This window comes from Capra hircus, chromosome 13 (genome assembly GCF_001704415.2).
Source record: "Capra hircus breed San Clemente chromosome 13, ASM170441v1, whole genome shotgun sequence".
In the NCBI taxonomy this organism is placed as follows: domain Eukaryota; kingdom Metazoa; phylum Chordata; class Mammalia; order Artiodactyla; family Bovidae; genus Capra; species Capra hircus.
This window is the reverse complement of record NC_030820.1, coordinates 26,119,103-26,143,831: the sequence shown is the minus strand read 5'-3', so window position 1 is coordinate 26,143,831 and position 24,729 is coordinate 26,119,103. Positions and strand designations below refer to the sequence as shown.

The window sequence follows — 24,729 nt, the reverse complement described above, 5'->3', positions numbered from 1 at the left end:
TAAAAATCTAAAAAAGCTGGGTTGAAATCCAACAATGTCTCTTTTTAAAATTATCTTTTGGGACCTTCCTGATGGTCCAGTGGTTAAGATGCTGCACCTCCATTGTAGGGGGCACAAATTTGATCCCTGGTTGGGGAACTAAGATTCCTACATGCTATGTGGCCAGAAGATGGGGGCCAGGGGAAGTGGGTTTGTTTTTTTTTTTTTTAATTTTTTAACTGAAAATAAAAGTTATCTTCTGCATTGCTTTTATTGCAAGAATGAGCTGCTCACCAGAGTCACCGCACCAAAACTTCATGGGAGAAAGAATAAACTGTGAAGACCATCTTGAAGGGGTGTGCAGATGGCTTGTTCATTTCAGTGTCAGCCTTACAATTGCCTACCGTGAAGTCAATCTGCTGAGTCTGGTGGATGTTCTCCAAGGCCTCACATGAATGTTCTGGCTTGGGAGGGATACAGGCTGTCCCTCCTTGCCCAGCCAGGTGTTCATGGAAACACACCAAGTAATAACAATCGTGCCAGGATGCAGGTCAGCCAAAGGGAAGAGGGGGAAGTGTCAATTCTAGAATAGTTGAGCACAGCAATGTGGGAAGACCAAGCCTGATAGGGGTGCCTACAGGAAAGGGCAGATTCATGAAGCCCTCATCTGAGGCTACTTGCTTCTAAGGATCAGAATGCCTGGTGGAGCCGGGAGGGAGGAGGTGGCACTTGTCAAGGGGATGAGGACCAAAGAAAATCTGAGAGGTCACCTACATGATCCTGGAGTTTGAAAGGGATTATCAAGAACCTTGGGCTTGCCTAGTGACTCAGTGATAAAGAACCCACCTGCCCATGCAGGACACTTGGGTTCAATCCCTGAGTCAGGAAGATGCCCAGAGAAGGAAATGGCAACCCACTCCAATATTGTTGCCTGGGAAATCCTGCAGACAGAAGAGCCTGGGAGGCTACAGACCAAGGGGCCGCAAAAGAGTCGGGCATGACTTAGCAATTAAACAACAACGTAGAGAACCTTGGTGCTCTGTGAACAAGAAGTGGCAGTGTTTCCTAGGAATGTGATAGAATGTGGAATCAGAAGCTGTACTGTATCCAGATCCACAGCCCTTCAGCACATACATGGAACTGCCTCATTTTGTAGGCCAGGAAACTGATGCCCAAAGTAGGCTGGACTTGCCTAAAGCTGTACAGCCAGGAGCAGAGCTGGGCTTAAAAGCTGCAGATCCTATGGTCACCCCTACTTCTCTAGGCCTTTTCTGGCTTCCCTAGTGTCAGTATTAAGTCCCTAAGACCACCAACTGCCATGTGCATCCGCTCCTGACCTCAGCTTTCCCAGCTTCATTCACCCAGCCCCAGAAGCCTACCAGAGTTCAAGTTTACCCTGGTTTGGCACTGACCCACAGAGGAACAGACAAACATACAGCCTGAGAGGCTGCCAGGAGAGCTTTAGGAAGCCTTGTCTCTCGAGCCCCTGGCCAGCTTGGGTCAGTCACCTGCTCTGTGTGGCCCAGACCCTCAGTCACACAATAACTGTCCAAGTTCACATTTTCCCAATTGTCACAAAGGCCCAAGGACACAGTTTGTATTCTACTTAGGAGCTGCAGTGACCAGGACTTCCAAGGTGATGCTAGTGGTAAAGAACGCATCTGCCAGTGCAGGAGACATGAGAGACGAGGGTTCAATCCTTGGGCCAGGAAGATACCCTGGAGGAGGGCATGGCAATCCATGCCAGTATGCTTGCCTGGGAAATTCCATGGACAGAGAAGCCTGGCAGGCTACAGTCCATAGGGTCGCACAGAGTCAGACACAACTGAAGCGATTTAGCATGAACACATGCAGTGACCAGGAGGAAAGATAAGGGGTCAGCGGATGATGGGGTCTCACTGGCGGATATGGTCCTAAAGTGGAAGAGAGGGCAGCTGCCCTGGTCAGAAGAGGGCTGGGGCCTCCAGGAGGAAGGCGAATAGCAGAGCCACCGGGCAGTGAAGAGCCAGGCCACAGTAGAAAACAGACTGTGGCTGAGCCCCCTGGAGATCTCTGGAAGGAAGGGACCAATGGGGACAGGAGATTAACTCAGCTGATTTAACCTACAGGCTCCAGGAGATATCCCAGGAGGGTGGTGGTGCCTGAATGGGGCAGCCAAAGGATGGAGTGATGGAGGACCTGCCAGGCAAGAGCAAAATCGGGGTAAATTTTAACAAAATGACCACGTTTGAATGACTTTCGAAGCCTTGGGGAGAATCATTGTTCACCAATGACAAAGGTACCCTTTTATTGCGCCTTATTTAATGCTCTGGTGAACCGTACACTAATTTAAAGTAGAAGAACAATTTCCAACATTCATCCTCTAACCAATCTGTTTCTAATTAACCCTAGCAGTCGCTCTAATCCCTGCCTAAACGCTAGAAGCTCTTGGGGTGCTCCTTATGAACACCCTGTGCCCCAGAAGCACTCCAGACCAGTTGAACCAGAACTTCTGGGTGTGTAAGCTGGGAATTCAGGGTTTTCTCAAACTGCCCCAGGTGAATGATTCTTGTGTTGTTGTTATTTAGACGCTCAGTCGTGTCTGACTCTTTGCAATCCCATGGAATCTAGCCCACCAGGCTCCTCTGTCTATGGGGTTTCCCAGGCCAGACTAGCGGAGTGGGTTGCCTGCCATGCCCTCCTCCAGGGGATCTTCCTGACCCAGGGATCAAACCCACGTCTCCTGCATTGGCAAGCAGATTTCTTTTTTTTTTACTACTGAGTCACCAGGGAAGACCATGGGTAGGCAGAGTTGAAAGCCGGTGAATGCTATTAAAAGTGACATTACGAAAGATCTAAAATGAAACAACAAAATATCAGTACAAACAGAAATTAGCAAATTGCTGTTGTCATCCAATTTGAATGAAGTGGTGATTTTTTGTCACCTTGAGTAAATATTTGGGAGAGGACAAGGGTGCCCTCACGTGGTCCAAAGGGAGAACTTCATGCTTTGTTGTTTAGAGGGAAAGCTCTCACTACATAGGGATGTTTTGGATAACCCTGGCTTTTCTTTCACTTGTAAAGAAATGACAGAAAACTGGGTGCCCATGGAATGATTCTTTTAAACTAGAAATTATACACAACCTATAAACCTATTAGGACCCAATCATGTCAATATACTATTAGGAGAAGATATTAAAATCATGGGCTTCCAAGGTAATACAGTGGTAAAGAATCCACCTGCCAATGCAGGAGACACTGGAGATGTGGGTTTGATCCCTGGATTAGGAAGATCCCTTGGAGGAAGAAATAGCAACCCACTCCATTCTTGCCTGGGAAATCCCATGGACAGAGGAGCCTAGCGGGGTACAGTCCATGGGTCACAAAAAGTCAAACACAGCTGAGCACACACACACACACACACACACACACACACACACACACACAAATTATAAATATTGTTTTTCTTCAGTAACTGTTTATTTAGTGAAACAAACTCAGCTAGAAATGAAGGTTCATCCTGTGGTGACCTGATCTGGGTAAGACTTTCCATGACCACGTGATCTATCTATCACCTTGTAGTCCAGAGGCAGGTAGACTGGGATCCTGGATATATGCCAATATGCACATCTTTAAAAGGAAACTCTGGAACTTCCTCAGCGGTCCAGTGGGACTTCCTCAGCGGTCTCGTGGTTAAGACTCCAAGTTTCCGCTGCAAGGGGTATAGGTGAGGTCCCTGGTCAGGGAACTACGATCCTGTATGCTGTGGGGCATGGCCAAAAATAAAAAATAAGGAACTTAAAAATTTTTTCAAAGGAACCTTGTACTGTCTTACCTCAAGCTGCAACTATGCTCAAGCTTTAGAATTTTAGGATAATGCTTATTCAGTACAGAAAGCTACTGTGTCCTCTGATACCCTGAGAGAAGGAAGGGTCCTTGACCAAAGACCCCAAAGAGAAATCATCTCACAAGTAAACTCTGAAGGTTTCCTGAGTCTACATAACAAGTATGATTTTAGATCTTAACTGTTACTTACACCTTATCCAGTTTCTGTAAGAAAAAGTCTAAGCAGAGGGTCATAGATCAAACCTATGGACAGGATACAAATTTTGCATAATACCATTCAAGAGGATTCTTGATTATACTGATGGGAACCAAAAGGAGTTAATAATTCAATTTAATCTTTCTGGAAACTATCTCATAATGAACATTGTTTATGTCTGGTTTGCTTAAAGAAACTGCAGGAAGCAGCTGAAAGCTGATGATATGAAGACAGGTTAAGAACAAGGACCCCGACCCACTGCCTTGCTCCACTTGTGTGACGTTTTGACAAGTTACTCAGCCTCTGTCTGCCTCAGCTTCCCCCCTTTATAAAATGGGAAGAAGAATAGCACTTACTTCATAGGGTCATAGGTCAATCCTTTTTTTTTTTTTCCTCTTTTTTTAAATTGAGGTATAGCTGATGTACTGGCTTAGCCAAAAAGTTCATTCAGGTTTTTCTGTAAGACATTATGGAAAAATATGAACGCACATTTTGGCCAACCCAATACTATCTCTCTGCCCTTCTCACACAATTCTTCTGAGACAAATGACAGGATCAAGAGAAAAATAGTATTATATTTTAAAATCTCTATTTATAGAACAAAAGAAAAATCAAGATATAAACTCTCCAATGAGATGCTTGTGACTTCCACTGTACTCATAAGGGTTAAGTGTCAGTGCTTTAACCCACTCAGAAGACAGAATTTCTATAATTAAAAAAAAAAATTATGCTGTTCTAAAAATCCATTCATTCAGCACATGTCTGCTGAGTACCTACTGTGCAGAGAACTGGAGCTTACATTTGAGCATCTCTGTGAACCGCCATGCCATGGGAAAGGAGTCAAAGCACCAGGTTCAGCTGCAGACATTTCCTTCACGTGAAACTCACCAGAGAAAATGAACTCCTGGTGGAGCTCAACAGCAAGAAGAATAAAGAAGCAAGAGAAAATGGAGAAGAAAGTTTACAAGAAAAAAAGACGGGATGAAGGAAAAAGTGTCTAATCAGAGGTGCAACAAAATGTGGCAAGTTCCATTAGCAATGTTACCTCCATACCCAGTCTCCACACTGGAGACGTGTAGTTCCATACCCTGGAAAACCTTACCCTTCCTAACTTTTATACTGGAAATCTGGATTTCACATGAAGGAAATGACTAAGTCTAAAATACTCTTGGTTTAAAATGACTCACATACTCTTCAGATTAACAGAACCTAACACTGTATTATGATTTGTATATTTGCACTCCAAAATCCTCAGAGGATTTAGCAGTCTGCGACCAAAGATTGGATTTTTCCAAATCACACAGAAGCTTTTAAATCCAAGTTTAGTCTAATTAAAGGATGAATGTGGTGAATTCCATGACTTTTCAGCACAATTGTGTTGTGCCAGCTCAAGAAGGATTAATGCAAGACTAACACAGAGGTTTCCAAGTACAATAAAGCGAGGGTGGGTCTGCGGAAAGTTGGTAACTCTTTTCCAGGCCCCCAAAGTTACTGATTTGGTTTTACTGTAAGCTGTTCATTAACTTGGGTGAGAAGTGTCAAGTTAACAACAAAAGGTGCTAATTCTGTTTGGATTATCAGCAGTGTGACTTTCCAGCACAGTCGAGATTCTGCTGACACAACTGGGTGCCATTCTACCTCCGGTTCTATTTTGCCTCCCAGTCGCCGGTAACATTCCCCATTGGACCAGCACCCATCCAGAGGCACCCTGCTGGGCTGGGGGGCAAACACCCATTTGAGAAGTAGATGAAGTGTGTCTTTGGGGTCCCTCCACCCTCATTCTGTCCCCCTGTCTGGTGATGCCCATATATCCTTTGGTTCCAAATTCTATTCTGCATCCTTTGATTTACATTGAACTTCCTTTTTAGTCTCTTCTCCAACCAAATCCAATAAGACTCCAAGGAAAAGAATACAGAACAGGGTCCATGCCCCATCCAAATCAGAAATACATAATATAGAAAATATGCTTTCTGATCCAACTAAATAACAGCTTCTTAGGAAACATTAGTGTTAGAAATACATGCAGTGGGGACTTCCCTGGTAGATCTGAGGTTAAGAATCTGTCTTGCAATGCAAGGGACATGGGATCGATTCCTGGTCCCAATAGATTCCACATGCCTTGGAGCAGTGAAGCTCTTGTGCCAAAACTGCTGGGTCCACACACCACAACTAGAGATCCCGAATGGCACATGAAGATCCTGAGTGCCGAAACTAAGACCCAATGCAGCCATATAAATGAATATTTTTAAAAATTGAAATACATGCAGCCTTCTTAGCAAGGTCCAGTGGGGAGATACACCAGGGCAGAGCCTTCCAACCCCCTCTAAAGGAGACCGCATATATTCCCTTACCTCAGGCTGACATCAGGGATGTGTGGCTTCCTGTTGGCCCTGTTGAGACATGTGGAGTTACCAACAGATGAGCTAGACCTTTAGACCTCTTTGATCCTTCCCCAACACAAACACAAGCCACCATTCCTCCACTTTCCCAGATGTTCAAGGCCACCAGGCATGGGGTCTTAAACTCTGCCTCTGGGCCTCCATCGTGCTGCTTGCCCTGAGCTCCTAAAACCCAGGTCTTCCCTTCCCAGGCTCCCTCCTCTGTTCCTTGGTGACTCAGACACAAAGTTGGTCTTCGTGACTCCAGTCTTTCCTCCTTTTCTCCCTCAGGTGCTGCTGCTGCTGCTGCTGCTAAGTTGCTTCAGTCGTGTCCGACTCTGTGCGACCCCATAGACGGCAGCCCACCAGGCTCCCCCATCCCTGGGATTCTCCAGGCAAGAACACTGGAGTGGGTTGCCATTTCCTTCTCAATGCATGAAAGTGAAAAGTGAAAGGGAAGTCGTTCAGTCGTGTCCGACTCTTAGCGACCCCATGGACTGCAGCCTACCAGGCTCCTCCATCCATGGGATTTTCCAGGCAAGAGTACTGGAGTGGGGTGCCATTGCCTTCTCCATCTCACTTAGGTACCAATCACTTTTCCCCTACACTCCCAAGAAGTCTGTCCCTCTCCTAATCTTATCTTCCTCGTCCATCCCTCCTCTTCTTCTTACCACAATCATGGGTCTGCCATGATCACCAAAGTGTAATTGTGGATACCATGTGATACAGAGAGTGGTTTCTCCCAAGGCATTGAGACTTTCAAATCTATCTATGCTTGGAATTTTAGTTCAAGAGCTGAATCTTGATGGGTAATTTCAAACATCAGTCATGGATAGGTCCTACCCAACTAGAAAAAAGTTCCAGGAGTTATAGAGCTATTCCACATCTCTGGGTTTTTTAAAAATAGAAGTATACTTGATTTAGAGTGTACAGCAAGACTCAGATATATATATAGATATAGATATAGATATAGATATAGATATAGATATAGATACACACACTCTTTTTCAGATTCTTTTTCATTGTAGGTTATTACAAGATATTGAATTTAGTTCCCTGAGCTATACAATGTGTATGTGTGTGTTAAGTTGCTTCATTCGTGTCTGACTCTGTGACTTTATGGACTGTAGCCCACCAGCCTCCTCTGTCCATGGGATTCTCCAGGCAAAATTATTGGAGAGGGTTGTCATGCCCTCCTCCAGGGAATCTTCCCAACCCGGGGATCAAACTGGCATCTTCTACATCTCCTCCACTGGCATTCTTTACCCCTGGCACCACCTGGGAAGCTATACAGTAGGTCCTTGTTATTTATTTTATATGTAGTAGTATGCACACCTCTGTTTTAAAGACTTGTTGGATTCACTTTATAAGAATTGAATTGTAAAAGTTGTTGTTTTTTTTTTTTAATCACTACTGAATGTTAAGCTGTGTAAGAAGACATGATTGAAGTTCCTTATACCCAGGGCAGAGCAGTTGGACATCTGACAAAAGGGTCAATTGCAAATAGCCTGCTACATACCAGGTGGGAGAGGCACACAGAATGAGTTCATCAAGCAGCTGAGAAATCCTCTTCTGATTGAAAAATCAGCAGTTGGCAAAGGTGGTACCTCCATGACCGTAAGCGTCCTCTCTGTTCCTGACCCAGAAAAGGAGTGATTAAGAAGCCTTGAGCTGGCCAAGAGTTGATTACGGTGTGGGGAAGGCTTTTCTCCCTAACGAGCCAAAATCTCATGAGAGGTGGTGGGGTGTGGAGAAATAACACAGGTTTTTGGAGTCAGATTTAAATTCCTAATCCAATTTCCTTCACTGTGTGACCCTGAGAAAGTGACCAGTGAGCCTCAGTTTTCTTAATCCATCCAGTGGTACCTTCAGGGCTACCGAGAGGATCAAGTGACCTGACCTGCATGCTGACATGCAGCAGACAATCAGTGCTCTGCTCCTGCAGCCGCAGGGAACTGACTGATCTCTTATACGGCTCCTCGGCCAGCTTCCTCCTGCCTTCCGTACAGCAGCTGTTTCAGACTGTCTCCAAACGCATTTGCCTAAAGAAGCTCCCTGCCCTCCTGTGAGCATCTTGTCAGCTCCTCTCTTGCCCCCTTGCCTCCAGTCTCCAAGGAGATGTCTCCCCTCTGCTCCCGATGATCCACTCACATGCGTTCTTTGTCTGATCCTCCATCAGGTCAAATAACTGTTCTGTTACTGATCCCCCCCCCCCCTTTATCTCCTGTCTTCAAACCTCCCTCTCTGTACTGCTGTCATCCTATAGCTTAAAGTTTCTTCTAAAACTTCGCATTAAAAATTGTTTATTGAACACCAAGGAGGTGTGGAGTTGCCTGAAGCAAATGGTAGAGTGTGGGCACAAATATCCAAGGATTTGATAGCAGTTCTGTGCTGTTTATTCCCAAATCTATCTCCTGCCAAACCCCTCTCTGAGTTCCTGTCCAGTAAATTGAACTTCCGCTTGGGGATCTCCTCCTAAACGCTTCACAAATGACTCAGCCTCAGCAGTTCCAAAGCAGAAACCAACAGCATCCATATTCCATTAAGGTTTCCTCTTTGGTGAAAGTTACAAAGAGATGGGAATACCAGACCATCTTACCTGCCTCCTGAGAAGCCTGTTTTCAGGTCAAGAAGCAACAGTTAGAACTGGACATGGAATAACAGACTGGTTCCAAATTAGGAAAGGAGTACGTCAAGGCTATATATTGTCACCCTGCTTATTAAACTTATATGCAGAGTACATCATGCGAAATGCCCGGCTGGATGAAGCACAAACTGGCATCAAGACTGCAGGAAGAAATATCAATAACTTCAGAAATGCAGATGACGCCACCCTTATGGCAGAAAGTGAAGAGGAAGTAAAGAGCCTCTTGATGAAAGTGAAACAGGTGAGTGAAAAAACTAGCTTAAAACTCAACATTCAAAAAACAAAGATCATGGCATCCAGTCCCATCACTTCATGACAAATAGATGGAGAAACAAAACATTACAGACTTTATTTTCTTGGGCTCCAAAATCACTGCAGATGGTGATTGCAGCCTTGAAGTTAAAAAACACTAGCTCCTTGGAAGAGAAGCTATGACCAGCCTAGACAGCACATTGAAAAGCAGAGACATTACTTTGCCAACAAAGGTCCATCTAGTCAAAGCTATGGTTTTCCTGTAGTCACATATGGATGTGAGAGTTGGACCATAAATAAAAGACAAGCGCTGAAGAATTGATGCTTTTGAACTGTGGTGTTGGAGAAGACTCTTGAGAGTCCCTTAGACTACAAGGAGATCAAACCAGTCAATCCTAAAGGAAATCAGTCCTGAATATTCATTGGAAGGACTGATACTGAAGCTGAAGTTCCAATACTTTGGCCACCTAATGTGAAGAACTGACTCATTAGAAAATACCCTGATGCTGGGAAAGATTGAAGGCAGGAGGAGAAGGGGACGACAGAGGATGAGATGATTGGATGGCATCACCAACTCAATGGACATGAGTTTAAGCAAGCTCTGGGAGTTGGTGCTGGACAGGGAGGCCTGGTGTGCTGCCGTCCAGGAGGTCACAAAGAGTCAGACACAACTGAGCAACTCAACTGAACTGAACCAAGCACCCATGATCTCGTCCCTCTTCTTCATTCCCACCCATCAGAGCCAGCCGTGTTTCACCACCTCCAGAACAGCTCTTCAGCATCCTTACCCCCAGGTGTGCATGCATCTGGGGCTGCCAAGTTGAAATAAAACAGATGGAGCAGAAGAGCCCAGGGACAGGGCAAGACCAACCGAGATAGCCTCAAGTCACAGGCTGAAAGACCCAAAATTGTGTTTTTGAGTTTAATCTGAACTGAAAGTTATCCTGGGGAGGCAATTTCCTCAAGAATGAGAGAAAATCATGATTTAAATAATTACAACCTGGAGGGCATTTAAACACACCTAGCTGATCAAGTTCTTTGAAAAGTTGGCCCAACTTGTAAATCTTATTCAATTTAAATTCTCTATGATGTAAGGATGACTATTTCCTAACTGGTTAGTTGCTAAAATGTTAACTTACCTGTGTCACTGTGACTCAGTTTCATGCCCAAGGGCAACGTCACTAACAGACTTAGTGTGGGGCTCAGACATGTCATCTACTCAGAGGGAACTCCCCCAAGTTCTACACAAAGCTCCAGAGGAAAATGGCATCTTCAAGGTTAGCATTTTAAACTCACCCCATAAAATTATGGCAGCATCACAAATAGTTGGCCTGGAGTCGACACTGGCTTTACAGTCAGTGGAGAGTGTGTGCAGACTTCAGTACAAATTTTCTGAAAGTTTATCATAAGGAAATAACCCAATAAGAGAAAAGACTCGTGTGCCCATGCCATTTTATTTTCTAACATCAAAAATCTAGAAGCACTTTATTCAACAGCACCCTGAATGTTCTAGAACAGAGGCTGGGGTTATTGATCAGCACCATCACTTGGTGGATTATTCCCCATCCAGTCAAATGGGTGATAAAGATCAGAGAACCACAGACAATGTGGATGCTTTGTTAGCAAGGGGAAAAGGCAGAATAGAAGTATTACAAATGAAGTTATAAATTTTAACACCTAAGAAGCTAAAGAAAACAAACAGATTATGCTATTGGGTTATAGAGGAACACTGGGGGCATTATTTCAAAACTTCTATGTTCTTATATTTCCATTATAACTTTTTTAACTTCAAGAAATGTTTGCCATACTAACTTGCATTCAAACAATTGCATTCTTCTTCTACCATAGACTTTTCATACAACCTCAAACACCACATTAAAGACTCACTTATTAAAACCACAGGGTCCTGGGACTTCCCTGGTGCTCCAGTGGCTAAGACTTCATACTGCCAATGCAGGGGACTCGGGTTCAATCCCTGGTCAGGGAGCCAGATCCCACAAGTCACAACGGATCATTTCTATGTTGCATCTAAAGATCCCTCATGTTGTAATGAAGATTGAAGATCTCTTGTACCACAACAAAAACCCAGCGCAGCCAAAGAAAAACAAACAAGAAACACAAAGTCCTACTGTATAGCACAGGGAATTATATTCAGTGTCTTGTAATAAACCATAATGGAAAATAATATGGAAAAGAATATACTCTATGGGGACACAACTGAGACACTGAGCACACATACACAAATGGGGACCCTCTATTAATTTATTAACTTCCTAGAAAGCCTACAATATTGCAAACATTCATCTTTGTGAACAATAACTCATTCTATCTGACTGTCTTCAAGAAAGCATCTGGGAGTGATGGAAGGACCAAAACCAGCTGGGAGTGAGAAGGCTTGGCCACCAACTGGCCACATTGTCTTAGATGAGTGATCTCACCTTCCTGGACCTTCATATCCCCAGGTGTAAGATTAGCTGGTCAAGTTCAAGTCACTAAGGCTCCTGGCAGATGGAAGACTCTAAGATGCCAAATGCTGGATGGAACGGGCTTGGGAGCCCCGCCCCCGCACCCCTGCCCCCAGAGTGAAGTCTGGGTGAAGAGCCCTGGCCAGAGGCAGTGAGGAGGCAGGTCCCTGAGAGAGGGGCACGCGAGGAGTCCAGGAAGGGGTGGTTACTTAACGCCCCATGTCCAACCACCACGAGAGTAAGGGAAGCAGCCCAATTCCCTTCTCCTGAGAAGAAGTTTTGCCATCAGCTCAATAGTGGTCTATTTATAAACAAAAGAAATTGGATGGTGGAATATCCAAGTCTGGACCATAAAATTTAATTTTTAAGTATATGTTATCTGCATTTATGCCCCAATCATCTCATCAAAAGACATACTCAAATACAAGCATGGCCTTCCTTATCTTTCTCTAGTAATTCATCCCTTACCTTGCACAAGTACCAGGCATAAAAAGATGCTCAATAAATACACAGATGTAATAAGTCATTTTCACTATCTTCCATTTATTTCCAAAAGGTGACACTTTTTTAATAGATGAGGAAACAAAGACAAACAAATAAACGAAAAGCTAATGTTCCCAGAGCCCTCAGCTGGCGAGGGAATGGAAACATTTCATCATCCCCAGAGAACAGCTTCTCAACTTCTGTCTGAGGAAACATTCTGGGCACAGAGCAAAAGCTGATGGACCTGCTTTAGCATAAGACTTTACTTCCTCCTCACAGCCACGTGTATAAAATGACCGAATTTTTAATTTTGGAAGGAAACGGAACTAGATGTGCTCGGTGTCAACTTTAACAATGCCTGAGGCTTTCTTCGGATCAAATAGCCCAGGTAAGGAAGACCAATTACAAACATTTAATTGCCTCTCAAATACTCTTTCTGAGATCAAAAGCACTTTAACCTTTTAAAGCACAAGAAAAGGAGAACTCTAAAAGACAAAGTAACACATCGTTTCATACACCCAGGGGGGGAAACCTCATGCACCTTTGCAGATACCTTCTGTGACAAGTTACAGCCAGAGAGGAATTGTGGCTGTTTAGGAAACAGGTTGGAAGGAGGACTCATGCATGAATTGCACATGCTCTCCACGCAGCCCCTGTCCTTTGCGTTTGTTGGCACGTCCACCACGAGTTTCCTGGGTACTCACACCATGGGGTTGTGCACAATCTTCCCTGAACTCCATCTCTGCCAGTCTCAGCCATCATTGTCCATCTTATGTTACAAACCTGCCTCTCAGGCCAAACATTTGCAGTTTGCAGCCTGAACACGTGCAAAAGCCAGAGAAATGGACAATCAGACACTATAGGCAAAAATCAAGTAAAGTCGATATAAGGGGCCGCATCTCAACCCCAAGAGGATAAACCATTGTCTTGTTAAATGAACTCCTTCCCAGGAGACCTGAGTGCCTACAATTACTCCTTCAGCCCGAATTTCTCACCCCTTCTGTTTTCCAAAGTTAACCTAAAACAATTCCCAGATCTGCTGCAGGGATTTCTTAAATCCTCTTTTTCTGGGTGGAAATAAGTAAGAATGGAGCAGAGTGAAAATGCTCTAGGGGCGCCTTTAGGAATAAATTAACATCTTGGTGCTTAGAAGCACCGCATCCTAAATGTGGTCCAGGGGAGGCCTCTGCTGGTCAGAAAGGAGATGGGAAGGAGACTGGGAGCATCCCGAACAGTAAGGCAGTCTTTACATCCACCTTTCAGCGCAGAGAAAATCAAAGTTCACAGAAACTGGACGAGTTGTTTAAACTGGAACAATGGCCTTTAGTTAGATTTCTACTGGTTTGCTGGCCTCTCAATCAGCTGGTGATAAGCTGATGTTTTGTTTTGTTTTTCTTTTAGACTCATGGAAAGAGACAAAAGCAAGATATTACATGCTAGGTGCAAACCTGGAGCTGAATAAATACTGGTTAATCAAAGTATCTCTGTTAATTTGAAATCTCATTTCTCAGCCTATTGATAAAATGCAGACAGGGGCTGTGTGGAGAGCAAGAAGCACCCACCAGCAGAGGGAAAGAGGACTGCAGGGAGAGAAACCCATCCAGTTAACCAGGAGGGCAACTGACTGGGAGCCTAGGATTTAGAAAAGGCAGAGGAACCAGAGATTAAATTGCCAACATCTGCTGAATCAGAAAAAAGCAAGAGAAAACAGAAAAAAAACTTCTGCTTCATTGACTACAATAAAGCCTTTGACTGTGCAGATCACAATAAACTGTGGAAAATTCTTAAAGAGATGGAAATGCCAGACCACCTTACCTGCCTCCTGTGAAACCTGTATGCAGGTCAAGAACCAACAGTTAGAACTGAACATGGAACAGTAGGCTGGTTCCAAATCGGGAAAGGAGTATGTCAAGGCCATATATTGTCACCCTACTTATTTAACTTACATGCAGGGTACATCATACGAAATGCTGGGCTGGATGAAGTACAAGCTAGAATCAAGATTGCCAGGAGAAATATCAATAACCTCAGATATGCAGATGACACCACCCTTACAGCAGAAAGTGAAGAGGAACTAAAAGGCCTCTTGATGAAGGTGAACGAGATGAAAGAGGAGAGTGATAAACCAGGCTTAAAACTCAACATTCAAAAAACTAAGATCATGGCACCTCGTCCCATCACTTCATGGCAAGCAGATGGGAAAACAATGGAAACAGTGCCAGACTGGGCTCCAAATCACTGTGGATGGTGACTGTAGCCATAAAATTAAAAGACACTTGCTTCTTGGAAGAAAAGCTATGACCAGCCTAGACAGCATATTAAAAAGCAGAGACATTACTTTGCCAATAAAGTCTGTCTAGTCAAAGCTATGGTTTTTTCCAGTAGTCACATATAGATGTGAGAGTTGGACCATAAAGAAGGCTGAACGCTGAAGAATTGATACTTTTGAACTGTGGTGTTGGAGAAGACTCTTGAGAGTCCCTTGGACAGCAAGCAGATCAAATCAGTCAATCCTAAAGGAAATCAACCCTGAATATTCATTGGAAGGATTGATGTTGAAGCTGAAACTCCAATACACTGGCCACCTGATGCAAAGAGCCAATTCAGTAGAAAAGGCCCTGATGCTGGGAAAGATTATGGGCAGGAGAAGGGATCAACAGAGAATGAGGTTGTTAGATGGCACCACCGACTCAATGGACATGAGTTGAACAAACTCTGGGAGATGGTGAAGGACAGGGAAGCCTGGCATGCTGCAGTCCATGGGGTAACAAAGTGTCGGACACAATCGAGCAACTGAGCAACTAGAATGTGGACTCCCATTGGCCAGAGGCACATGCTACACAATCATTCCATCCTTTAAATGGGTCACATACTTCTGTACTCTGCCTGTCTGGGGATGGAAGAAACTTATTACTGAAATCCAGCTTTGGGGCCTTTCATGTGGTCCAGTGGTTAAGAATTCACCTTGCAATGCAGGGGACTCTGGTTCAATTCCTGGTTGGGGAACAAAGGTCCCACATGCCTCAGAGAAACTAAGCCCTCGAGCCACAGCTAGAGAGTCTGTGAGCCTCAGTGAAAGATCCCGTGTGCTGACACGGAGACCTGACACAGCTAAATCAGTAAATACATACATTTCATCAATTGTGAAAATAATCATAAAAGAAAAAATAAAGTCTCGTTTTGCATTTGATTTTTGATTTCCTAAATTCTCCATGAAACTCATTTCATTGAGTGGAGCTTCTGAGAAAAATCAGTCACTTCTTTCAGCTCTCTTTTCTGCCACTCACATCTCTCTCTTGGGTCACAGCATGGAGGAGAGAGTTGCTCAAGGGAGACATTCCCTCTATGCTGGACAGGAGGGAAGAAAAGTGTACATTCCTCTGTTTCAAATGGGGAAGGTGGGGAGACAGCTGTTCCCTTTCTAGGAAATATTTCTCCCACAAAACAGCCATAGCACAGCTGGCAGGACTCACAGGCTCAGCTGCCAACCAGGCCCCTGCAGTTCGGATGCTGCACTAGGGGCGGAGAAAGATCCGCTGCAGGAGGGGACGCTGGGCAAGTCTTCACTGCAGAGCCCCAGCCTCCTCCTCACCTCCTGCTGGAAACCAGATCCACACAGAAAATTTGAAGTAGATTCTCAAAGTGGATTCTAGCATCCTACCAAAAAAGAGTCACGTGTATTCTTTCTGCAAATAATCCCTCTCTGCGCTGAGCAGGAGCATCATCTCACTGACCCTCACATGCTGTCTTGCACATCTGTCCCAGAGGGAGCCAGGCCCAGGTATGGTGGCTCAGTGCTGGGTTCCACCAGCTGGTCCTCACTGCAGCCAGAACACTAACTCAGGAAGATTTCTGGAAATCTAACCTGGAAAGCTAGACTTACACAGCATCTAACAAACCATTCATACTGAGCAAAGACCATCGCTGTGCACTTAATACCCACTAAGATTCTTTCCCACCTGAAACGTTTCTAAGAACACAGTCCTGACTACAAGAGATTCGGGGTCCAGACCCTTTTCTGTGGGTTCTCTGCGTCTGCATCACCTCCTTTCTCTACTCTGCAACCCCAGTGCATCCCATCCAAGGACCTGAGCCAACATCCTTGCTTATCTTCTCTCCTGAGACTGGTTCACTGGCCACTGAAAAGATATTAAATCCCTCCCACAGGGCAGGTCCCCAGGGAACAGTTGCTGCCTGACGCGAACACTGGCCAACTGTTGGCCCTAACTTTTCCTCCTTCTTCCTGGACACATGGTCATCTCTCACTAACTGCTAGAAATTGGTTCCAAAATCCGCAGATGGTCTTGTCTCTTATAGAAAATGGCCTAGTGTTTGCTTACAACCCAAGTGCACCCTCCCTTATACTTTAAATCATCTCTAGATGACACAATATCTAATACAAAGTAAATGCTATGCAAATAGTTGTAAATACAATGTAAATGTTGTGTAGATAGCTGCCTGCATGCAGCAAATCCAATTTGGCATTTTGGAACTTTCCAGAATCTTTTTTAAAATTTTAGATCCATAGTTGGCTGAAACCAATTCACCCACAGATGCAGAGGGCCAGCTGTATAACTCAACCACCATTCGCAGCCTTCTGAGCCCTTAGGACTGAGCTCTAGCTGGGTATGCTAGGGCCCTTCCTGACCTGGCCTCGAAACAGTTCTGGTCTCTGCCACAGCAATCTTGGCATCATGGGCAGAAGATAGTAGAGCCTAGGATGGGAGGAGCCCCAAGTCACCACCCAGAGGAAAGCTGTCCATCCGTCAGAAAATGCAGCTCTTTATGAAACTGCTGTGCTAAGAATCTCAAATTGGGGTGACCTGCTAGAGCAGGTACAATTACCTAATTCCTGCTGCCTCTGCCTTGGGCAGCAGGTGACTCTGTAATGCTCCGTGGGAGGAACCCAAGCCCCTGAACCGTCTTGTATTCACCCAGCGTGCCCAAGATGCAGCTTTGCTGTTGCTGTTTAGCCGCCGAGGTGTGTCCAGATCTATGGAAACCCCATGAAGTGTAGCCCGCCAGACTCCTCTGTCCATGGGATTTCCTAGGAGCTGCCATTTCCTCCTCCAGGGGATCTTCCTGGCCCAGGGATCAAACCCATATCTCCCGCATTGGCAGGCAGTTTCTTTACCACTGAGGAACCAAAGAAGCCCCAAGATACAGAGAGGTGGACTGAAATCTTGGCAAGGAGGATGATAGCCACACGATTTTCTACTTTTTTTTAACCTTTTCTTGGACAGAATCTGAAAAACTTTTCCCCCCTCTTTCTAAGGGATAACTAGAAAAGATCTTTGAAGGCTTCAGAACTTGTCACAAACCAGGGGCGATGTACAGCAGCCTGTGTGAAAGAGAAGGGGAAGCTCACGCCCTCTGCGTTGTTCTGATGAGGCAGTTACCATGAAGCGGACGCAACCAAGCAAGCTCCAGAACACACCGAGCCCCTTCTGCAATCTTGCTCTCACAGTGCGGGTCACGGCAGATGACCCCACGTCTGTCCGTGCAGCCTCTGCCATCACTCAGCCGAGTGGGGAGTCAGTGAGTCATCCTCAGAGCCCCCTCCCCACTTTCGTGAAGTGCCCATCTCCCCTCCGGGGCAGCTCTCCCTGGCACAGGCAAGTCTCTCCTGTTCCGACCATTTTCATTTATGGAAACCTGTGCTCAGGCAGGTAGACCAGGCCTGATAAACTGTGGGCCTGGTAAACTAGCCCCTATTGATGTTAAAAGGGCTGACAGCTGCACCTGTCATTGCAGGCCCTCTTTCCTCACAGAAAGAAACTGAGGCCCAGAGGAAGGGAGTGACCTGGCCAAGAAATGATGGACATGGGGTCCTACCCACAACACTGTATCTCTCTGCCTCTCTTGGTCTCCATTACTCTGAATGCCATTTAAAGTTTTCCATAGAATAAATCTCCAGGCTCTTCCTCTAATAGTGGGATTTGGGACATCAACTGAGAGGCCCAAGCAGCCCTTACCAATAAACCCAAATACCAGTGCCATTTATAAAGCCAAACCTGAGCATGCACTCAGAGAACTCATAGGAGAACAGGGCCCACCCAGTTCTCTCTGGGGCCATGGCTAGGAGGGAGTCCCTGCTCAGCCCTCACTAGTTCCCTTTCCCAGGAGTTACCCAGATAGCAACCCACTTCAGTATTCTTGCGTGGAGAATCCCATGGACAAAGAAGCTTGGCAGGCTACAGTCTATGGGGTCACAAAGAGTCAGACACAACTGAGCGGCTATCACTCACTCAGCCAAGCACCCCACCAATATTTGTTAATTTGATTTCCTTTCTTCACTCAACATTATCAAGGCTCACATTGGGGCTTGGAGCGATCCTGAGGAACTTATTTTTAAAATAGCAATGAAGCCCCTAGAGAATTCTTATGTCTGTAAGACTGTGCCCAAACTCAAAAGTACGCCAGAACTGCATACTGCAAGGGACAAGAAACAGATCTTTCCCCGAATACTTCAGGGATATCAGGCTCAAAAATCACATTTATCGAGCACTTGCTATGTGTGACATTGATCTAAGTTTCAAACAAAGGGGTCTGAGTCATGGTTCATGGTTTTGAATAGGTTGATGAGCAATCAAGAGAGGACACCAGAGAGTCAGAGAGTAGGAGAGAGATTTACTGCAAAGTTAAAACAGGTTCATTCATTCAATGAGCTTTATGCTAAGACCTATTTTGTATGATTTTTTTTTAAGTTTTAATCACTGGCTTTGATACTCTGTAGACAGATCAAGGAGGTCACTCCCCATTCCAACAGATATTTCACTGTCAAGGTTATCTTTAGAACAGTTTTAAAAAGTGACTGCTGTTTCCCTGGGTGCCCTGGTTCCCTTGTTTCACTATCTGCTGGGTTCTGCAGTGTTGGGCATTCGTGGACCTGAGGCACTTCATCCACTCTGGGAAGACAGCCTAGTGGCTCTTCCTTCCTCCTGGTGAAGAGGAACAGCCTTACCCCAACTTCTGCTGCACTGTGTCCTCCACATGGCAGCTGAAGGGAGCATGGAGGCTCTAACAGACTCCGCTCCAACTTGGCAGCACCTGGACCAAAATCAGGGCAAAGGGAGGAGAGCAGAGTCAATGGCAGGGAGCTCCCCTGGAAGACGACACTGCTGTGTGTGTAGGGTAGCCCCTCCCCAGGTCATCAGCCCACAGTACAAGGCTGGAACACCCCCAGCCTTTCTCATTTGGGACATGAATGAAGACCCTTAGGGCAGCCCTAACGGTAGGACTGTCCCCAGGGCCAGGGGAGAGTCAGCCAGGACTGGAAGCCCTGTGACAACTCTAGTTTTGCCATCAGCAGCCAAAGTGCTCCCCTCTGCTCAGTGAGGACAGCCACCCAGCCGGCATGCCCAGCAACACTAAGCAAGCCAGTGGCCACTCCTCAGCTTGTGCACCTCACACCCACATGCAATAACCACTCAAGATGCCCCCACAAAAGACCCCAGTGGTTTTTAGCCAGATCTCCTGCATTTGTGGCTTCTCCTATGACACAGTGAAGTAAGAAGTGCGGGATCTCAATGCAATCAGTATTAATTTTATTAAAGGACTCTGGAGAAGTTAAACGAATATATCCCTCTATGCATGAAGTTCCTAACAGATGCCGTTTTCAGCTAAGTAGAAAAACAAACCAACCCCCCCCACTCCCCCCCCCAAAAAAAACTCCTTCGAAAACATTAACATATTAATCAAAGCTCTGTAAATGCAAGAGGATGTGCTTTTCAACCTACAGGATAAAATAAGACAATAGAAGCAGAGAGCAGCAAATTCAGAGGCCTGATGCTCTTGGGTTAACCCATCCTTATTTGAACACCTAGGACGGTCGCCCCTCCCCCGAAAGGCTTTATCTAAATTAAATCTTTGGTGACCTGCATCAGAGCCTCCTGCGAAGTCCGTCTGTCCCGCCGGCTTGCCTTTCTGCGGTGCGGATGGTCGCCGCGTTCGGGTTCCTGGGGTGGGATGCCGGGACTCACACCCACTCGGACTTGCCGGGGCCGGAAAGCGGGGCACGCGGCGCGCAGGGGCGCTCTTCCCACCCCGGGGCCGCCGCTCCGGGCCGGGCCAAGCGCGGCTGGTCGCTGGCTGAGGACAACGCGTCGCTCTCGTCCTCCCCCAGCAGCTCCAGGCTCCCGGGCGCGGCGGGCTCCGCAGCGGGGCTGTGCGCGCCCGGCCCTCGGGTCCCCAGTCCCGTGCGAGCGCCCTCACCGCGTCCCTCGTGCACCCCCAGCCCCTCCCGCGCCCCGCGTCCCTCAGGCGCCGCAACCTTTGCCCCTGGAAACGGTCTCCTCCGGGCCCCACCGGGTCGCCCTCGTGTCTTCCAGCACACGCTGCAGACCAGGTCGGCGACAGTAAGCAGAAAGGACAGCGCGCACATCGCCCAGACGAAAAGCATCAGGATGGACTTCTCCGTGGGTCGGGAGACGTAACAGTCCACCACGCTGGTGCAAGGAGGGTGCGTGCAAGAGAACCTCTTGGGGACCAAGAATCCGAAGAGGAGGTAATGCAGGGCACCGAAAGCTGCCTCGGTCAAGGTCCGGAGGCAGAGGTGGACCACGTAGCCCGAGGAGAAGTCTGGCACCGTCAGGCAGCGCCTGGCCCTGGGGGTCAGCCCTGGGGCGTCGTGGTCCTCCGAGGCATCCTCCGGCCCACGGGATCTGCGTGCGGCCAGCTCAGCTCCTTTGTGCAGCACGTAAACGCCGAAGACCGCGGACGGAAGGAGGACAGACACGCTCTGGATCAGCCAGAATCGCAGGTGGGACACGGGGGCGAAGATGTCATAGCAGACGTTGGCGCATCCCGGCTGCAGAGTATTGCAGACGAACCTCTCCTGCTCGTCCTGGTAGACGGGTGACCCGGCTAGGATGAGCACCACCATCCTCAGCAGCACCATGAAGATAAGCCAGATCTTCCCTGGGAAGAAGCAGCAGGAAGGGCACCATTACAGCCATACAAATAACATCTCCTCCTAGTAGTTCTAAGTCTTTACTGAGGGGAATGGAGAAGAGACTGGAGAACTAAGTGGATAAGCATGTTGAAGTCACAACAAGACTATCAGCCAGTTGCCTCACTGGGTGAATATCTAACCAGCACTTACAACGTGTGGACCCTGGGCTCAACTAAGCTCACCCTGGAGACACTGCCGCTTTTCATCCAGACCGCCCCAATAAAGCGAGTCATAAGGATTTTTTGATTTCCCAGTGCATATAAAAGCTATGTTTTCACTCTACCTTGGTCTGTTAAGTGTGCAGTGGCTTTATAAGGACAATGTACACATCTTAACTAAAAAATACTTCATTGTTAAAAACTGTTGACCATCCTTTGAGCCTTCAGCCAGTGACGGTATTAACACTGAAGATCACTGATCACACGGTTCATCAGAATAAATTTAGTAACAATGAACAACTTGGAAATATTTCGAGAATTGCCAAAATGGGGCACAGAGACAGGAAGTGAGCAAATGCCGTCAGAAAAATGGCTCCAAAGACTTGCTTAAGGAAGGGTTGCCACATTCAATTGTTTCTTTTTTTAAGTAATATTGGGGAGCACAATAAAATGAGCTATGTCTATACTTGTTTGTAAAATGCTTTGAAATTGACAGATTTAAAGAAGCATAGATAACTAAAATGTTTAATCTGGCTCAGCTAGTTCAGACTCTGGGCTGAAAATTCTAGAAAGTTGGGCTGATGTAAATAAAGTCTTCCTCTTAAAGAGTGAACTTTTTCAAAGATGTTAGTGCTTTCCTGTAATTGTGTATAGCAAATAAAAGCTACTATTTTCAGTGAGCTTTCTCTATGGTAATTGTCCACATGATCCTTATGTTTAATGTTGCTTTATGGCCCTTGAAATCAGATTTCTTGAAGAACATTCAGTTTTTTAGACTCTTCAATTATTCAGAACTCCTTTCCCCCTACTCCAACTATTATGAATTGAGGTTTTGTCTTTCTTCAACTTATCGTGAATGTGTGAGGCTAACCTAAAATCAAAATCACTTCCAAGTCCTATTTTCATGTCATGAATCAACAATTTTGGAATATATTGAAGGACGAGTCAAAATAATTTGTAAATATTTTGTTTTGCGATGAGATGCAGAAATCATCACCTGACATCAGAAGAATTAAATTATTTTATCAATGAAGTCACTTCAACTCAAGAGAATTGCATGATAATTACGTGATAAAGTCATTAACTCAAACTTTTAAAACTAAGTTGGCTTAGTTTAAAAAGTAATGAACAAGAAAAATATCAGCCACTTCATGGATATATTTTAATCCTTTTCTCAATCCCCTTTATCAGGGTAGCCACACCTCTCCAAAAATTTAACTTGGCTACATCAAACTCAAATAAATCAAAACTTTATTACTTTCATTGTTAGGGGAAAAAGGCTAAAACTAAAATTGGGATTTGGTTTAAAGTACACAAGAGAATTTACTAATCTTTACAAATGGAGCTTCAAGGATAATCCCTAAAAAAATGAACAAGCGAGCTGACTCAAGGCATGAATTTCTTAACTTTGTATTGTTACTTTTCCTAGTAGCCAGAGAAGAGTTACATAAAAATACCCCTGCCACTTACTCAGCCCCCAAATGTTAGCAAGAAGAGGCCTCTTGAGAGAAATATTGCTCACCCCCAAGACATGCTTAAATGATGGGGAGCCTCATGAAATGATGGAGAATTAGAGGACAACTTGAGCCATGGCTCCCTGTCCTCCAGGGATAGGCAAGCCTTCCTCGTGGAGAAGGACCAGGAAAAGTGATCCAAGGCAGAATCTGTGTTCTGCAGGGGTTTGTACTACTCACCCACCATGGTCACGTTGCAATTTAGGGTGATAACAAGGAACCCCAGCAGATCCGACTGGTCCATGCTTCCAGGGGGTCACAGACTCAAGGTGACTGAAGCCGTCCGGAGCTTGTGTTCTCCAAGGAGGTGGGAAATCTTTGCAAGAATATGTGTATCTTTGCTACAAAATACTCCCAGGTGAGAGCTGGAGATACTAAAGGGACAATTCAAGCCCAGGAGCACAAGGTTGTTCTTCTGTCTCCAGTGGAGGCGGCCCCGAGCTGTTTGAGGCAAAGCCTTCCTGACAACTGCAGTGACCAGAGGCCAGTAGCAGCCGTCGCTCATCTGGCTATTCTTACCCTCTTGGGACATTCCAGGCCCCTGGCCGTGCTCACATGTCTCCACCAGGAGAGCCGATGCCTCAGGATGTAAGAGAAGTGGCTATGTTTAACCCAAGAAAGAAAAGTTCAGTCAACCAGCCAAGTCTCTATGAAAAAGGCGTTTCCTCCTTGAAAACATTTCTATAACATCTTCACTGGTTAAAGAAGCACTAAAATGTCCACATTTCATCTCTTCTATGAAGCGCTGAACGGTGCCTGCATGTTCAGTTGTGTCTGACTCTTTGCAACCCTATGCAACTCCATCAGGTTCCTCTGTCCGTGAGATTTCCCAGATAAGAATACTGGAGTGGGTTGTCATTTCCTTCTCCAGGGGATCTTCCTGACCCAGGGATTGAACCAGCATCTACTGAGTATCCATCATTGGCAGGTGGATTCATTACCATTAACCCATCATAACTTGAGCCCCAGAGAATCATTGTCCTAACTCTGAATTCCTATATCTTGGATGACAGCAGGAATCTGCCCTGGGACTAGGTCATTGCGGAGCTATTTCCTCTCTGGGTTAGCGATGAGAGCCCTTCATGTGGAGACAAAGAACCAAGATGCAAAACTGGGGCAGCCACCTGGTCACTGGGAATCACCACCTCTTCCCAATAGTCCTGTGTTTACAGCGGGGTTTGTGGGAGACAGACAGGAAGTGGTGTTTGTTGTGAGCACCGAGCATGTACAGTCCCCAACCTTTTTGGCACCAGGGACCAGTTTCGCAAAAGACAATTTTTCCATGGACCTGGTGGAGGGATGGTTTCCAGATGATCGAAGTACATGACATGTACTGTGCACTTTATTTCTAATCTAATGCTGCTGCTGATCTGACAGGAGGTACCGGTCTGTGGCCCAGAGGCTGGGAAACCTTGTGTGCAAAACTCAAATCACTAGCATTTCCGTCCCTAACTGGCCCCAAACACCCTCACAGATGATGCACTCCACTTGTATCTCCTGGCCCCATTGAGCCCAGGGCTGCAGCTATTGAATCAGCTTAACAAATGTCCATTCGATTTTTCATAAAATATCACCATCTGGACCTGCTGACATCAATCACAGTTGCCTCAAAATCATTTCACGAACACCACTTTTCTACCTGGGAAGAGCTGTCCTGTGAGGCTGGGGGGTCTATCATCAGGGTGGGATTTGTCAACTTTAAAAGGAATGATTTCAATTTTCCATGAAAGCTCTTCTTGATATTCCTACCTTTTCTCCATTTCTGATCTATTCTTGACTTTGGTAATAACCCTAGAAAGATTCCCCAAGGAAGAGTACAACAAAGCTTCTTTCATCTTCATTCATAGGGAACGCTTCCATCCACAGAAAACATTTTGAC

The 24,729-nt window shown here is 45.8% G+C and overlaps 1 protein-coding gene across 1 annotated transcript; it reads right to left on the bottom strand.

Moving 5' to 3' along the window:
- GJD4 (gap junction protein delta 4) lies at positions 20,061 to 23,274 on the bottom strand. Its single transcript, XM_018056880.1, has 2 exons — positions 23,031 to 23,274; positions 20,061 to 21,144 (listed from the first exon to the last, which is right to left on the bottom strand). The coding sequence occupies exons 1-2, from the start codon at positions 23,092 to 23,094 to the stop codon at positions 20,204 to 20,206; spliced, it is 1,005 nt and encodes a 334-aa protein (XP_017912369.1). The 5' UTR covers positions 23,095 to 23,274; the 3' UTR covers positions 20,061 to 20,203.

Coding starts and splice junctions, on each gene's coding strand:
- GJD4 (XM_018056880.1), bottom strand. CDS start 23,094: ATGGACCAGTCGGATCTGCTGGGGTTCCTTGTTATCACCCTAAATTGC. Junction 21,145..23,030: donor TTGCAACGTGACCATGGTGG/GTGAGTAGTACA, acceptor GCTTCTTCCCAG/GGAAGATCTGGCTTATCTTC.